The sequence below is a fragment of the Narcine bancroftii genome, chromosome 4 (assembly GCF_036971445.1).
Source record: "Narcine bancroftii isolate sNarBan1 chromosome 4, sNarBan1.hap1, whole genome shotgun sequence".
In the NCBI taxonomy this organism is placed as follows: domain Eukaryota; kingdom Metazoa; phylum Chordata; class Chondrichthyes; order Torpediniformes; family Narcinidae; genus Narcine; species Narcine bancroftii.
In genome coordinates, this window is record NC_091472.1 from 298,271,578 (window position 1) to 298,289,729 (window position 18,152).

General features: G+C 36.8%; 1 protein-coding gene across 23 annotated transcripts in view; it reads left to right on the plus strand.

Moving 5' to 3' along the window:
- Positions 1-18,152, plus strand: part of LOC138762132 (kalirin-like) — an 873,682-nt gene that overhangs the window by 602,096 nt on the left and 253,434 nt on the right. For all 23 annotated transcript variants that reach the window (XR_011356765.1, XM_069935559.1, XM_069935558.1 and 20 more), the window contains 4 exons: positions 4,771-4,953; positions 6,018-6,136; positions 13,556-13,622; positions 17,198-17,307. Coding sequence is in view for 22 of the 23 variants with exons in the window: in XM_069935559.1 (XP_069791660.1) it covers positions 4,771-4,953; positions 6,018-6,136; positions 13,556-13,622; positions 17,198-17,307 (479 nt within the window). In the remaining variant the exon portion in view is untranslated. The remainder of the gene's footprint in view (positions 1-4,770; positions 4,954-6,017; positions 6,137-13,555; positions 13,623-17,197; positions 17,308-18,152) is intronic.

Here is an 18,152-nt window from a genome sequence, read left to right on the forward strand (position 1 = left end):
GGCAGTTGGAGCTGATTAAAAGAAGAGTTGTCCTTTTTTTTTAATGTTTTTTTTTAAAAAAAAGGGATATTAAATAATGATGATGTTAGTTTAAGATGAAGTGAGAGTTGGGGGAGAGAACTGGATAGGCACTATTTCCTGAAAGTCATCTGCTTCGTGTGAGTTATCTCACACCCATTTTTTTTGGGAGTTACCGCATTGCGCGGTTTAGACGGGAGGGGGTATTTTTAACCTCCTACCCGTTTTTTTTCCTTTTTTTTTGTATTATTAGATTAAAGAGTGAAGGGTTTTTTTTGTTTAAATATAAAAAAAAGCATAAGAAAGTATTTGATTGTTTAAAAAATTAAAAATTGATGTGGTTTTTTTTTGTAAAGTTTATTCAATAGATAAGGAATATCTGAAATTTAAATGTGAATGGGATGGATAAGTTTTTTTTATATTTTTTCTTTAATTTTAAGGTGAAGGAGTGGTAATTCTGGTGTATATTATTTTGCTATTTTAGTTATAGAACGAAGGGAATAATGGTGAAAGTTATAAATTGAATTGTACAATTCTTAATGAGTTTTGTTTGTGGTTTATGCTCCATTTGTTGAAGATATAGATTTCGTTGTAGATGTGTTTTTATTATTTGGATATCTGAATTTTAACGTAATGATTGGGGATATTTAAATGTGGTATTGGAGCTTTTATTGGATAACTATTCAAGAGTAAAAGGGAAAAATGGTGGAAGAGTACTAAAATTGAATTGTACAATGCTTAATGAGGTTTGAATTTTGTTTTAAGATGGTGGTTTATGTGACTAATATGACGATAGATGTGAAGTTAGTTGATATTTGGTGAAGGTTTATCTCTATAGAGAAAGTTTTTTTTTCATCTTTTTTTTCTCATGCTACAATTTTTTTTAAGAATTGATTATTGTTTAAGAATTTTTGATAGATAATGTTACTAACTTTACTAATTTTTTATATTAAGTTTGAGTTAAATATATGTTTCATCTTAACTCCGTTTGTTAAATATATGCATTTAAGTTTGATTTAAATATGTTTTTTTAAGTCTGATATCTTAGTATTAATTACTTTTCTTTTTGTTAGTATTTTAATCGGTTATGTTTTTGTTTATTTTTGTAAGTGGGTTTTTTTTCTCACATATATTATTAACTTTATTAATTCTTCACTCTTTATTTTGGGGGGAAAGGGGGGGTTGGACTAATTTGAGTTGGGTTATTAATGTGTAATAATTATTGGGGAGGGTATAGTTTATTTAGATTACTGATACTGTATTGTAATTTTATTATTTTATTCTTAATTTTTTTTAATGTAATCCTATATGTTATTCATGTTATAAAATCTTAAATAAAGTTTAAAAAAAAGATGCTACAACTGAGCACTTCATTGGCAGTTCAGAGCTTGGAATCGGAAATGGGCAATAGAAACAGAGTCTGCGTTTGGATGGCGAGCAGGTACTGAATAACAGTGCCAAAGCAAGGATAGTGTATAGCAAAAGAAGGTGATAATAGTTAAAATAATATAAGTGTTTAGAATAGAGGAGAGAGATGGGAAGAATGGTAATCAATCTGAACTGATGTGTTCAACATGACAAGGAGAGTTCATATTCAAAGGACAAAATACTTTGATTTATCCTGATGTGATAAATCCTATATAAATACAGGCTTCTTTTTCCCATTTTTTCCAGATTCCTGGATTCTGCAGTATCATGCAACATTTTGTATCTTGTGCAATTTGGTTTAATCACCATAAAATAATGACCCTAATTCAACATTCACAGTCAGTGAAGTCGTTGTCTATCAGTTCATGAGATGTGAATGTTGCCAGCAGAGGTTGACATTCACTGTGTATCCCCAATTGTGTCTGAATTTAGGACACAATTAATGTTCCTTTGATTTTTAAGAATATCTAAAGTAACCCACCACAGTCACTTTATAGATACATACATTTTTATTTCTCATGTTCTCTAAATACCTAACAGTAACACCTCATGAGATGTTCTTTAAATTAAGACATTCTGCACTATAGCAGGTCCTTTTGGCTCTCAAGTTTATGCTACCCAATTGACTTACAACCCCCATACATTTTGAAGGGTGGGAGGAAAGCAGAGCACCCAGAGGAATCCCACTGGGAGAACATAGAAACTCCATACAGTCAGCATGTGATTCGAGCCCTGGTCCCGATTCCTGTTGCTGTAACAGCATTGCACTAACTGCGATGTCATTCTGTTTTAATCCAATGCATTTACAGGCATACTTGAAATGATCAGGGGTCAAATATGTTATTCTTTTGGTGCCATTAGATGCCATTGTCTGGATCATTTTCTACCACTGAGCATAACAACTATCATGACCATTGCAATACTTGCTATTGCCACAGGATGGTACTGTCAGAATGCATTTTCAAGACAGGTTTATTGTGTTCAGTTCAGAGATAGGATTTCTTTTATTTCCTGTTTTTCCAATCCTGTTTTCATTGAGTGTTATGAGCGTAATTCTTGGAACTTGAAAAACTGAAAAAGCATAAGGGATGAGTGTAGATGAAGACCATAGTGCCATACTTGCCCAGTTCTTCAATCAGATGATTAGCAGATCATGTGTTGGCTGCAATTCCAATTTCCTGTCAGATCACATGACCCTTAATTTCCATGTAGCCTCTTTGTTCAATGTCAGTGTTGCCAGTGCCATAACTTTCTCTTCTTGAATGACCTTTGGGTCTCTGATCTACCTTTCTAATTACTACTGTCTACTTGGCTGTCATTCAATCGGACGTTCACTAGTCTACCATCCAACCTTGCAGTTCTTAAACTTTACTCATTCTTGTGGTATTGTGATCTTGTGACTCACTACTACATGTAAAGCAGTTGCACTGCTGGTAACTAGCCTCTTGATGGTGTTGTATCTAACTCCCCACTCCCAAGCTACCTTCATTTTCCTCCTCATTCTAGCCGTATGTTTCTGCTCTTCAGACTTGTTTTAATATCTAATTGATTTATTTTCCCCAAAAAGGTTATGGATGTTATGTCAAGACCAAATTTGGTAAAACTTTGTTGTGAAATTAACAATGGTGAGAGAAGATGGACAAATTGTCCACAATCTAATCAAATGTAATAAACTTGAGGTACTGAATCGCTTATTCTTTTGATTTGTGATAACATTTCTCCAATTATTCGGTGTAAGTTGAGTAATGTTGAGAGATATTAGCAACACTTAGAATAGTTCTACATGATCTCTAACACGGTGCTCTATACTTTAATTTTATGTCCTTTAATCTCTTGTAATTGGTGAATACAAATTTGTTCAATAGGTGAAATAGAATAAATATTACCTTTACCTAAATATTGTTTCTGATTCCATTGAACAACTTAATAACTATTTAAGGGAGCTAAGCAGGAAAGTTTGCAAATGCTGTGATTGTAGTGCAAAACACAAAAGGAATAAAGGCTAACCAATGTTTTAGCCTGAGCTTTTCATCGGTGTATGAGCAAAAAGGCACTTGAATAACAGGTGAGGGAGGCGAGGAGTTAGGAAGGGGCAGGGGAAGGAGTACAGATTAAGAGGTAAGAGGTCACAGGTACGAAGATATAGGTTGGAGAGTAGAGAAGTAATGGGGAGGGTGTAGCTCTGAATGGAGTGGGAAGGGAAGGGTTTGGAGAGTTGGAGGAAAGGAGACAGAGGAATAGGGAAAGAGAGAGACTTGGGGAGGGGTTTAACAGAAACTGGAGAAAAGATTTATGCTGTCTGGTTAGAGAGTGCCCAAACAGAATACTAGGTGTTATTCCTCCAATTTGTAGGTAGCCTCATTTGGAAATTTGACCAGTCCTTCCAAGTGAAGCAACACTTCATTTGTCAATCTACCAGGTCATCTACAGCATCCGTTGCTCCCATTGTGGTCTCCTCTACATTGGAGAGACTGGACACAGACTAGGAGATCATTCTTTCAGCACCATCTCTCTGTCCTCTGCAATAACAGGACCTCCTAGTGGCTAACCATTTTAATTATACACACCATTCCCACAACAACCTGTCTATCATGGCCTCATGCACTGCCAAACAGAAGCTATCTGCAAATTAGAGAAGCAACACCTAATATTCATGTGGGCATTCTCCAACCAGATTGATATTAACATCGACTTCTCCAGATTCCATTAAACCCTTCCCCATCTTTGTCCCTACCCCTCATTCTCCTTTTCTCCAACTCCCCACCACCCCTTCCCTTCTCTCCATTCAGAACTACCCTCTTTCCCCCAATCACTTCTCAGCGTTTTTCACCTATATGTGCATATGACCGCTTGCCTATTAGCCTGTACTCCTCCCCATACTCCATCCTCCCTCTTCTTCCCATCCCATCTTTTTATTCAGGCACTTGCCTGCTTTTTTTTCCTCATACCTCAACAAGGGCTCAGGTCCAAAAGGTTGGTTACCCTTTACTTCTCGATGCTGCATGACCAGCCAAGTTTCTCCATTACCTTTGTGTATTGCAGACCATTGAAGAGATGTCTTTCGGTTTCATGTTTCTCATGACTGTTCTAAATAAACTGGGAAATTGACCCAGTACTTAATACAATGGGTGGTATATCATAATTTCAAAATTGAGTTTGGGAAACGTAATGACTTCCCGAAGAAGCTTCGGAAAGTTGAATACAGAATATACAGTAATTAATAATATATTTCAGGAAAACAAACAATGGTAAAGATTGAAATGGGTTATAATGAGAGAATCATTATCTTCCATATTGATATTACAATGTTCCCTCTCTACCCAGCAAACCAAGGATAAGGTGAAGCTCATTATTCAGCTCGCTGATAGTTTTGTAGAGAAGGGACATGCTCACGCCTGTGAAATTAAGAAATGGGTCACAGCTGTGGATAAGCGCTATCGAGATTTCTCGTTAAGAATGGGAAAATACAGATCCTTTTTGGAAAAGGATCTTGGAATTACTTCAGAGGTAAACAAACTTGCTTACCATGATTATTGTGTGAATATTTGTATGAGTGTTTTATCTTTTGTGGGAGCATGTGCCTCCATGCTACAAAATGTCCATTGGATAGCACACCTAACAGTATTCAGTACAAAGGTTATCGTTAAAATTAGTCAAGAAATGCTATAAACATGTCACTATATATAGACTTTTTAATCAGTCCTTCTGACATTAATCATGAGTAACACAAGGCTAAGAATTTGAACCAGGTGCTCTGATTTTTTTTGCCATAAAAAGCAATAATTAAGAGGAACATTCATTGAGTCTGGGTTTCACATAGTCCACAGCAACAGAATTTGCTCATTGTGTCTGCACAATTTTACTGTTATCGTGGAGAAATGTTGACTTATTGTTGGTGGGTCAGTATTTTTCTACTTCTGCACATGCATACAAGGCATAGGATGCATTCCTTATCCACTTCTTCAGCTGGCATTCATTGGAATGGAGCATCTGGAAATGTATGTGGTTCGTTTACCTTTCTTTATTTTAATTTTGAATCTATTTTAGTGTTTATAATAATGTATCAATTTTAAATATTAATTTTAATTATTTAAATCCACCATTTTTAATGTCTTGGATTATTAGAGATATTTGTGAATGGTTTAAAATTTCTATGACAAGGTATCTGAAGGCCATTAAAGCAGTCGGGGTGGGGGATGGGTGGGTGGAGAGGCTGCAGGTTCAACCACATAATGGACCTCAGCGCTGAAAAACGTTAGTGTGATTGAGAGGATTGAGCTGGGTCAAGCACCAGGCTAGAGCTGGGTCAAGCACAATGAAGTCCAATATCAGATATAATCTTGGTATTTGGATTGAGGGTGGAAAAAAGTTTTGCCAATGTCAATTAAAAATAGATGAATTGTAAATGAAAAGTGTTGTTTATTTTCTCCGTTGTAAATATATTTAAAAAAAACTATTCTAAATATTAATCTCTGATCTGCATTCAGGTTATACTCAAGAGTTTCTGGTGTCTTTTTGTTGGAAGTGTGATATCTAACAGTGCAGTACCTGGTTTCGGTTGTTTCCCCCAGGACAATAAAGATCTGGAACTAGATATCATTCCAGCAAGTCTCACTGGTCCTGAGGTTAAACTTCGAGATGCCAACCATGAAGCCAATGAAGAGAAAAGAAAATCTGCAAGAAAGAAAGAGTAAGGATCAAGCTGTAGTTGTGTTAATGATTAGTAATGATTAAAAAGAATAATGTGTTTTAAATTTATGTGCTTGCTAACATTACTTTATGACATGAAACCTTGTGTGACAAGTAAAAAGGAGATTTTTGAAGAAACATGGCAATGAAGATTATGATTTCCTTGTCGTGTTGAATATCTGCACATCTGGAAACCTGCTTGGGGGATCTGGTTTATGGACTTTGATGCTTTGCTTTCATCTGGTCAGTCATAATATCATTCTGAATAGATACATCCCACTTACCATTGACAAATCCTCTTCCTCAGCTTTTTGCATATATATGCGAATAATGCGGGACTAGAAATTCTTTCAAGTAGTGTAGAGCGCTTCGAAAGAACCAAAGACTTGTTGATCCAAACCAAGGCTTTTATTAACTAAAAGACTGGAGCATATCTCATGTAGGTCAACCAGTCCAGAATGACCTGGTCTGCTAGGAGCAATCCTTTAAGACCTGCCAGTAGGTATGGCTACGCTCTCAGCCAATCACAGTCATCCTACACTACAATCTGTACACAGACACATTGGTGATAGAATCTGTACTATCACAAGTAGCATGATATTTTTGGGGTAAAACCACAAATGACTTTCATACAAAGGAGTTGTTCCTTCATATGCATTGTTAGAAAAATAAAAGCGATTTGGTTAATATTCTGCAACTGCAACTTTCTGCAGGTATGACAACAAACTATTTTCATCCTGAATCAAGTTCCTTTAACTGTCAAACAGTTACAGTGCTCTTGATGAAAGGCAATAACAATGGAAAGAAGCAATATTTATTTAGTCCTGTCAGATCAGACAGATGACCGGCAAGTTCGATTGATGTCAAGTTACTTTATCAGCTTTTGCGTCCATGGTTTTTCCATTGATTCTGTTTGTTTACCCTGAAAAAATTTGGACCTTACATAATCTTTGTAGTTCTTGCATGGATTACACATAAAATAAATTACAATGTGCTTGGAATGATTTTACCATTTACAGAATGTCTTCAGCATCCTCTAATTCCAGTTGTATTATACAAGCACTTAAGCTGTTACAACTTACTGAAATATCTCCAAAGCTCGCTCTTGTGTTTGCTTTTTGAGGATTCTCACTGTCAGTAGTTTATGATTCTATAAACATTTCTTTCTTTTCTTTGGCTTGGCTTCGCGGACGAAGATTTATGGAGGGGTAATGTCCACGTCAGCTGCAGGCTCGTTTGTGGCTGACAAGTCCGATGCGGGACAGGCAGACACAGTTGCAGCGGTTGCAAGGGAAAATTGGTTGGTTGGGGTTGGGTGTTGGGTTTTTCCTCCTTTGTCTCTTGTCAGTGAGGTGGGCTCTGCGGTCTTCTTCAAAGGAGGTTGCTGCCCGCCGAACTGTGAGGCGCCAAGATGCACGGTTTGAGGTGATATCAGCCCACTGGCGGTTGTCAATGTGGAAGGCACCAAGAGATTTCTTTAGGCAGTCCTTGTACCTCTCCTTTGGTGCACCTCTGTCACAGTGGCCAGTGGAGAGCTCGCCATATAACACGATCTTGGGAAGGCGATGAGGTGATAATCACATCCCCCTTGGCTCCTCACTTTCTATAACAAGCATTATAATCCCACATTATAGGAGAGGGAACATGACATTCTTTTCTGGGGCCTAAGAATAATTCACAGATTCTTATCAAATCTTTATATCCATATTATCTGAATTCTAAAGATCATTTTGGCCACACTGTTCCCATCAATCCTTCAGCTTTCATTTGGAAAAAAGTTGTGGTGTGATTTGCATTCAGCATGGAAGCAAGCACTTCGGCTCACAATATCTACACCAACCATCAAGTACCTATCTATAGGAATCTCATTTATTAGTATTTGTCCATTATTCTCAAAGCATTGGTAATTCCAGTGCTTGGTCTAGATACCGTTGAAATGTTGTGAGTGCACCTGCTTCCATCACCAACTCAAGGCAGTACATTCTGGATTTTAAGTAGCTTTGGGTAAAAACATTCTTCCTTAGATCCCCTCTAACCTCTTACCCCTTACATTAAGCCTATGCCTCCTGGCTTTGGATGCTTAGGCTACGGGGAAAGTTTCCTACTTTCCACCCTATTTGTGCATCTCATAATTTCCTACTCTTCTTTTGAGGTTCTTCCTTCGTTCTCTCAGGCTGCAAGGAATGCAAACCAGCCTAAAGAGTATCTCCTTATATATGAGGCAATCCATCCAGGCCACATTACATCCTTCCTATAATGTGGCAACCAGAACTGTACAGTTATTGTGACCTCACTTTATTTACTTTTAATAATGTTATTGTGTGAGGAATAGTTTGACGAGTCTGAGAAACAACGAGGCTAGGCCCAGTTTGAATGTGACAACAGCCTTTATTTTCCTGTGAGGGAAATTCGCCACAGGGAATCACAAACACTCACAAAGAACAGAAAGCAATTGCATCGGCCACAACTAAACAAGCTGTAACTATAATCCACACTAGCTAAAGATATACAATGGAGGAAAGTGCAACAACAGTACCCACACCCCTTGACCGAGTGCTGGTATAGCACTAACATTAAATAAAGAAAAAGAAGCATGGTACAATAATGATTAATCAATGTCATCTGGAAACCACAAAGCCCCGCACCCATTACTGGCACATACCTTGATCTTGATTCTCCAGCATCGCCTCTGGCTCATGACCTGGAATGGAACCCAGGTTCATTCCTTGGGGAAAAGAGACCTAGCAGCTCGGGCTTTATACCCTCCTGCTGGTTAGTGCGAACAGTACAGATGATTAACAGAGCCAGGGGACCTGTGTAATCTTTTGAAAAGACCAATTGCAAGGTGAATGCTTGGCACAGATGGTCTTGACCTTTGCAGATATGGTGCTTCTGACCAGGTTCCAGCCAGAGAGGTCACATGACTTTTCACAATCCACATTCCGAGCAGGTTCCAGTCAGAGAACTCACATGATCCTCCGCAATACACATTCCAACCAGGTTCCAGCCAGAGAAGTCGCATAGCCCTCCACAATCCACAATGCATGCATGATAAGTAAAATTTTAAAGTTTATTAATGTTTCATTTTCTGAACGTCAGTCAACTGCACCTAGGCTCTATCAGTTTGAATATGGGATAGCCTGAGTCAATGAGATCAAATTTCCTGAAAGATGTCATGTAATGACAAATGTAGTTGGTGTGTAAGGCTCATTCAGGGTGATGCACTCATGACCGAAAGGAGAAAAATTATAACGATGATTTTAAAAATCAAATTTATTGTTAAATACATGGTATGTAAGGGCTATTCTAAAATACGGCATCCCGATATTTTACTAACAGTTTCTCTATTCCTAACTCTGGTTATAATTCACTTCATCACGAAGCATCATTCATAATCTCAACTCAAGATTATCAGCATTTAAAACTAAATTCAAAGTGAAGCATCCATGACTAAGTAGGCATCTGAAAAGGAACCAGCTGTTTTTGAGTATAGTTAAGTATTCAACATAAAATAAAAATTATCTGTTATTTTCCAAAAATGATGTTAATGAATTAAAAGGAAAATTTGACAAGGAAACAAATAGAGCAGTAAAATTCACAGCGGGATTAATTTGGGTCCTTGTAGTGTAGAAGAAAAAACATGCAACAGTGTCCTTAATTAATCTATAGCAATCCAACACTTTAATATATTGGGGTACTCCTTTCAATGTGGTATTTAATGACTGATGAATTGGTGTTCAACACCATATTGTTAGTTTTACTTTTTGTAACAGTGCAATGGCATTTTTGTAAAAGCTGCTAAATATAAGGGAAAAATAAGAATTTATCAAGCAAAAAAAGAATTATCAGTGATGCAGCTTTAATAATGAGTAGTGTGGTTACTGCAGCAGTCATCCATTCCAAAGACTATGCAGTTTGGGATAGCAATATCATTCCTGGAGAAGTTGCATCCATTATTGGAATCTCTGGAATGTTCCATTTGAGTACTTGAGTAAATCAGTGCTTTAAGACGTCCTACATTGTGGGCTTTTAAGTTCTTTGCTTTAACTAAAATATGCACGTGGTTATCTTGTTTCCACTCAACTGTGGTTAAAAGTATCTATTATGACTGAAAGGTTCATGATGCCAAAAGCAAAATACTGCCCAATGATGCAAATCTGATGTAAAAACAAAGTGCTTGAAAGTTGATGTTTTGACCTTTTAACAATCTAAAGTGTTAACTGTAGCCACCATCATACCAGAACTGAAGAGAGGTACAATAACAGACCTAAACTGATATCAACCATTGGATCTAACATCTTCTGCTATGAAGCACTCTGTGAAGCTGGTCATGCCTCACATCAACGATAGCATCTCATCCAGCCTTGATCCACTACAATGTTCCCACCCATCAATACGTTTATGGCAAATGCCATCACCTGACCATCCACTTGCCCCTAGAACACTTGGGACACCTAGGACCCTTATGGTCAGACTTGTGTTCATTGACGACAACTCCACTTTCAAATCCATAGTCCTTCTTGGCTTCCAGTCTAACAGACTGCAATCAGTGAAGATGAGTAGCAACATCTCCACAATCAAACTCGAGACCAATGCTCTTCAAGGATGCGTACTCAGCCTCTACTATACTTCCTGTACACCCTTGACTATCCAGCCAAACACCATTCCAACTCTATCTTTAAGTTCACTGATGACACCACAGCCATAGGCTGAATATTAAATAATGAAGAGTCAGAATACAGAAATGAGATTGAGAACCTAGTGACATGGTGCCAAGGTAACAACCTCTCATTCTCACATCATCATTAATACAAGGGAGCTGATCACAGACTTCAGGAGTTGAGGGAGAGTGATATTCAGGCCAAACTCCTGTTATCCTCAACAGCATTGAAGTGGACACCGTGGATAGTTTCACATTTTTGGGCTTGTACTTTTCCAGTGATCTGACCCGGACCAACCACATTGACACAACGGTCAAGAAAGCACACCAAAGCTTTCTTTTTTCAGAAGCCTGAGGAAGTTCGGCATGTCTCCCAAGTGCCGCAAGAACTTCTACAGCTTTAACATCAAAAGCCTACTGGCTGAATATATGGGGTTTAGTATCTTTAAAAATGGGTAATTTTCCAATCTGAATAGAATGCATCTCAGATTCCTAAAATGGAGGAAACAGCAGACTGCATAACTATTATTTCCTAAACCTATTTGGCTATGGGAAAGCTGCCAGAAGACAGACTAATGTGGTATAATTGTTTAAAAAGATGGAAAGGGATAGATCACTGGCCAATTGTATATATGACAATGTGGTTTAGGAACTGCTCTGCCCAAGTTTGGAAGAGGCTGCAGATGATGGTGAATAAATCTCAAAACTTCATGCAACTTGATTCCATTCATCAAACCCATCTACATTTCCTGCTGCCTGGGAAAGGCAGCCAACGTTCTAAAGGATTTATCCAAACCAGGCACACCCTCTTCTCTCTCCTCCCACCAGGAAGAAAATTTACAAACAGACTTAAAACGTATTTTTCTCAGCAGCCCTCAGGTTTTTGAATTATCCTTCAACAGTATCGTTATGCTGCCCTTGCTATGTATTAATTATTATTTTCATTGGAACACTGACCTCTGTAATTGCTCTAGCTCTCCTACTTTGTACAGTTGTACACATGTTAGAGTTAACATGCTGATCTGCTCAGGGAAAACCCCTTCTTACTGTACGAACTAGAATGTGAGAATAAATTTGAACTTGAACTTCTCTTGCCACAGAAGTTCCCTAAGCTACTGAATATTTGCAGCATTTTTGTTTAGGACCTAGGATTCGTATGGGTTTCTAACTCTTCCTATTCTATTTCTTCTTCCCACCGTCAAATTTTGCAATTCTGTACTTTTGATGGTCATTCCATTCAGGGTTCAGGCTACATATAAATGCATTGTTGATGAGAATGGTACATTTGTATTTTTAAATGAATGTACCACTCGTTAATGTACCTTAATGAATCAATTGATGAGAAAAAGACAAAAACATGCAGGAAATCTGAAATCAAAACAGAAAATGTTGGAAACATTCAGCAGCTCAAACAGTATCAGTGGAAAGATGAATATTGTGAATATTTCTGGCTGAAGACTTCATCAGAATGGGAAAAGAAAAAATGCATCTTGTTTTTTTTAATGACCCTCATGGTGATGTTGTCACTCAACATGGAGACTTAGGGTTCAGGAAGGGACTCTGCATGAACAGTCTTCAGAATCATAACTTGTGATCGAGGTGCACTGTGTTGGTTCCATTATTCACATGAAATAATGTACAAACCCTGTTTCTATGTTTACAAATGGGCACATCAGATTTCAAGATTTTTTTTTGATCAAGGCTTTTTTTGATCAAGTTTGATCGTGTTCTACTGGTGTGATGTTTATCAACCAATTAAAAATCACCAACATCAACTTCATGGATTATCCAATATCTTACTGTAAAAATGAAACTTCAATCAGTACAAATCAGTTGCTGTATTATGCTTACTGCCTGTGAAGTATCCTTGGAATTTAACAGAGCAGTATTTAAATGCAATTTTTTTTATTGTTCTGATAAGCTGAAAAGAATAATGAAAATGTTTACTCTTTTCCTTGATGGTTAAATAACCAATATTGCATTATGATGATCTTCCAACTTTTTGCTCTTGTCAGCAGCAAGAATTCGAAAAGCAATTCAGTGATGACTCTGGAGTTGCATTTAAACAAAAATCTTGATAAGTAATTTTAGTGCAGTTTGATAAATATAAATAAATATACTTTTTAATTAAATAAATGTAATAATTTTAAAATAAGCATAATTCTGTGCCCAAAGGATCTAGATTTATTTTGTAGCCTTCTCAAAGACCCATATAAAAATGATAATTAATTTATTCTAATTTCATTGCAGTTTTTGGGAGTGAAGCCATCTTCAAGTAGTCTTTTTTAGACCAATGAAAATACCACTAGAATGCAGTTAATTCAAGATATAATTTTAGATGAAAATTCCTCATTGTTTTATGTGGACACTTGTTTTAAAAACAAGTCAATATTGTGGGCAGAAACAGATTGAGCTGAGTCACATGATTGCAGAAGGGAATTTGTATTGTATTTAAAGAACAAACCAGGATAAGAATTAAAACCTGAGAACACCTGGAGGTCCATTGACATTGACCAAGTAGAATGATATTTGTATCTGATGGCAATGATCTTGCCTGATCAAAGTTGTATCAGTGTTTGACAAAGAATTAAAGATCAATTCCTTGACAAATTTAATATCTATTTTTACCATCTTCTTGCACGTTAAAAAAATTTGAAATTTAAAATTTGAATTGAGGAATTTAAAGATCTGATGAATTATCTAATGTTGAAAAGTTTTAATCATTTTTCAAACAAAATATTCTTCATACTTCCTTTCCAGGTTCATAATGGCTGAGCTCCTGCAGACTGAAAAAGCATATGTTCGAGATTTGCACGAGTGCCTTGAGGTATGTTGCAGACTATATATGTAATATATATTTAATCTAATATATTTATATTAGATATATTTTTAATCTAATAGTTCTTTAATATATATTTCATCTAATAGTTGTTAATTTTATTCATGTTGGCTTAAATTTGCTTACTAAATAATGCTTGCAGACATTCAGGGATGAATGTATATTATTTAAACTTGATTGTCGCTGCATCTTAATAAAGAATTGACAATATGACTCCGATTGGAGTTTGAATGGGCATGATGAGCAACAGTGGGTTCAACTCTGAATGAAGTAGAATCCATAGTGATGTGAAAATGAGCTTTTAAAAAGGTACTGTGCTGAACATTATTCCACTAGTCCCAGCACTGCCACAATTTCCCCATCCATCACTGCCACAAACACCTCCTGTCCAGTGCAGCCTCAACTGTCCAGCGTGGCCACCACAACCTCCCTGTCCAGAGACTCTTCTAGTCTTTGTTTCGGGCAAATCTGAGATCAGCGCAATTACTTATGTATTATCTGAAATATTCCAAATTCCGGTCCCAAGATTTCGGATAAAAGATTCTGTACCTGTATATCCTTTAGTAAGTAAGGGAGACTGCACAGAAATCTTGGTGTGACCTTCCCAGGATCCTACACAATTCTAATAATAATTCCATTTCTCTCAACAGCAATCCTCCTACAATAAAGGCCAAAGAGTCCATTGTTTTCCTAATCCCATTGCTACCCTTGTCTGTGAACCTATTGTGGATAAATACACCAGATACCCTCTGTACTGGCTTCACCTGCAAACTTTCACTGTTTAGTGAATATCTTTAGATTCCTCTTACTGAAGTATATAACCTCATATTTTCCACAATAAACCATTTGCCAAGTTTTTGCCCACTTACTCAACCTACCTGTATCCAGTTTTTATCCTAATTACTGCACATTGTCTGGAGGGGGGAAAAGGAACAGACTGATTTATGGAACAAAAATAAACTAATCATTAATATCATGTTACAAGTTAGTAAACCCATAAAGAAAGCAGAAATTGACATTTATTTCTAATGAGATGAAATTGCAAATTAGGCAAGTCATACTGAATATGTATGAGACCTTGGTTGGACTACACTTGGATAAGCACCTCTAATTCAGGTTGATATATTAATAAAGGGCGCGGAAGCACTGGAGAGGGTGTAGATTGTGTTTCTTTTCGTCTGAGTAAGAAAGGCTGAAAGGTAATAAAGTCATTTAAAATGATGGAAGGTGTTGATCAAATTAATGCAGAGAGAATATTTCCACCAGTGGGAAGGAGCATAATTAATGGTCATGACTTTTCAATCATCATCAAGAAATCCTGCTGAGAATACAAACAAAAACTCCTGATGCAAACTGGTGAGATTGTGGAACTTCGCAATAAAAGTAACAGGGAAAGCAACTGGAAGAGATGCATTCAAGAGAAGGCCTGACAAGTATACAAAGTTATTGAGGTTCATGCTAGGGATGAGAAAAGATGAAGGGGCCTCAGGTGAAACAGGCCTGGTTCCTGTCTCATTCCTCCTGTGCAATTGTATGAATCCAGAATCCAATTTAGAATCTGATAGTTATTAATAACAACTGATGGATCCTAAAGATTGCTGTCAAGATATTGCATCTTTTGAACTAATTAGTAATTTATGTACACATTTGCTTCTTGTTCCTCTTGTGCTCATTATAGGTTTTTTTTCAAAAATGCACTAATATAGTTATTGAAATACAAAGAATAGACAGTAAAAACCCTTACAAGCTTAATCTATAAATGTTGATAATTGAACTACAATTATGTCTTGTTCAAAAAAACAAACCTATTGCTTCCAGCATGACTACCTGGAAATATTCATCTCTAGACTGAAACTATTTATCCACTTTTGGAATCAATCTACCATACTTGCTGGAGCAAAACTTACTTTGCAATGGCAGGGACAAAATCAGTCAAATCATAAAATGCTTAGTTATGGGTAAATTTATTTCTTTTAATTTCTTTGTTGATGTTAATATTTATTGTGCATTCAATGTATTTTCCCTAAATAGTTAATCTTTGCTGTTTTCTTTGCAAAATGATTTTTGAAAATGGGAGTGTGATCATAAGTTGAGAAGGGAGAAGACATGTGGTGCTGGCACAGGTTCCTTCCTGTTACATTCAGTTTACTATTTAAATATATTGACAAATAACTCAAAGAAATAATCCGTTCAACTTCCATCATTTATTGTTGACCCATCTTATTCTGGTTTTTTTTTCCCCCATACTGTCATTTGAATGAAAAAATAGGAAAACTTGACTTGGGTTTAACACTACATTGCTGTAAAACATGGTAATGAAGGATAACTGTTCATCTTTTTCTTTTCTACCTTTGAAATTTTTCTGCTATGTTTCAACAAATTTTAGAACACTACAGCACAGAACAGGCCCTTTGGCCTTCAATGTCGTGCCAACTCACATATTCCTTTTAAAAAAAATACTAAACCCTCCCTACCCTTTTACCCTCTATTTTTCTTCCATCCATGTGCCTGTCTAGGAGTCTCTTAAATGCCCCTAATGTTTCAGCCTCCACCATCATCCCCAGCAAGGCATTCCAGGTGCCCACAACACTGCATTTATATTAAAAAAATATATTCCCTTAATATCTCCCCTAGACTTTCCTCCCTTCACTTTGTACTCATGTCCTCTGGTGTTTGCCATTCCTGCCCTGGGAAACAGGTGCTGGATATCCATCCTATCTATGCCTTTCATAATCTTGTAGACCTCTATTAAGTCTCCTCTCATCCTTCTTCGCTCCAAAGAAAAAAGTCCTAGTTCTGCTAACCTTGCCTCATAAGACTTATTTTGCAATCCAAGTAATCTCCTCTGCACCCTCTCCATAGCTTTCCATGTACTTTTTGTAATGAGGTGACCAGAATGGAACATAATACTCTCAAGTGTTGTCTCACCAGAATTTTGTAGGGAACTCAAGCCCCCTATATTGTGAACTGCTGTTTAGGAATTTTATGAAAAGTTGGATCCAAACTTAGAATGGTGCATCATTTTAAGTGTAAAATTGTGTCTCAATAATATACTGATCGTAGAGGCACAATTGAAAAGTATTCAACCTGAGTAAAAGGCTACTGACTTTGGATGCAATACACAAACATGCTGGAGAAACTCAGCAGGTCATGCAGCTAAGAAGTAAAGGGTAACCAATGTGACTTTAGATTTTTTTTTTGCAAATGTGCTTAAATATGATAATGTGTGAGAACGTGAACTGAATATGTTAAAAAGAATAACAGTAAACACTCCGAAATGCTGGAGAAACTCAGCTGGTCTTTTCAGCATCGAATGATTTCTCTCCAGGCCGAGTACCATGGAATGGCACTGGGGATATCGTTTGATGCTGCAAAACCAGCTGAGTTCCTCCAGCATTTTGGTGTGTTTACCACAATCACAGGGATTGACGCCTATCGTGTTTCACAACGAATAACAGTGTCAAGTCAAAAGGTACATGAATATCACTCATATGATTGGAAAGAAGCTTACAATATCAAAAGCTTGCATTAATTTATCTCATTTCCCTCCTATCATATTTTAGAGCTATTTTTGGGAAATGACAAGTGGAGTGGAAGAAACCCCACCTGGTATCATTAATAAGGAACATATTATATTTGGAAATATTCAGGAGATCTATGAATTTCACAATAAGTAAGTGTTGGAGGAATTTTGTGTGTCTCCTTGCATTTAAAGTCTGCCTTTCACAGTTAATTGTAGCTCAGACCAAGACATCGGACTGAGGAAAGCTCGTAAAGCAATGGTGAGATTCACGAACAAGTTGGTTTATTCTGGTCCATTGAAAAATTAGCTCAAGTGTGCACACTCTAAGAACCTAAATATTTTCCAGCAATTTATAATACTGCTTTGTACTAGTTAGAATATTCGCATACTGCTATTAAAATTTTAAACCAAGTTTGGATCCGTAAAGAGAAAAAAGTCAATGTTTGGGGCCTGCCACCCTCAAATCTGGCAAATAAATCACAGGCCCCAAACCTTGACGGTTTCCCATTCGAGAAAATCTCTTTGAATTGCTTAGAGTTTCAGTATTTCTATGTTTTATACTTCCAGCATCTGCACATTTTTCTAAGATTTTCATGCCTGCCTAATTTGACGATTTTTAAAGAAAGGAGATTGTTTAGAAGAAACATTCAGTGTCCCCTATTTATGTGACTTCTCTAATAGTCAACATTTGATTAACCTGCACTGTGGTTTAGACAATTTGTACAATGTTCTTATTTCTGTATTTGGGAACCATTCAAATTCTTAACATATTTTAAATAAACAACCTTGTCACATAGCCAGTAAGTCTAAATATCACACTTTCACTGAACTGGCCCCAAATCTTAGCACATGTAACCAGGAGGAAGGTTGGATTCACAATCCTGATTTGTATAAGTGATTGGAAGTTTTATTGTTTCTTGATCTATGGTCATGCACACAAACCATAAGCTGATGCCATGCTTCCAAACAACATGTAATTCTTGGTATTTACAATG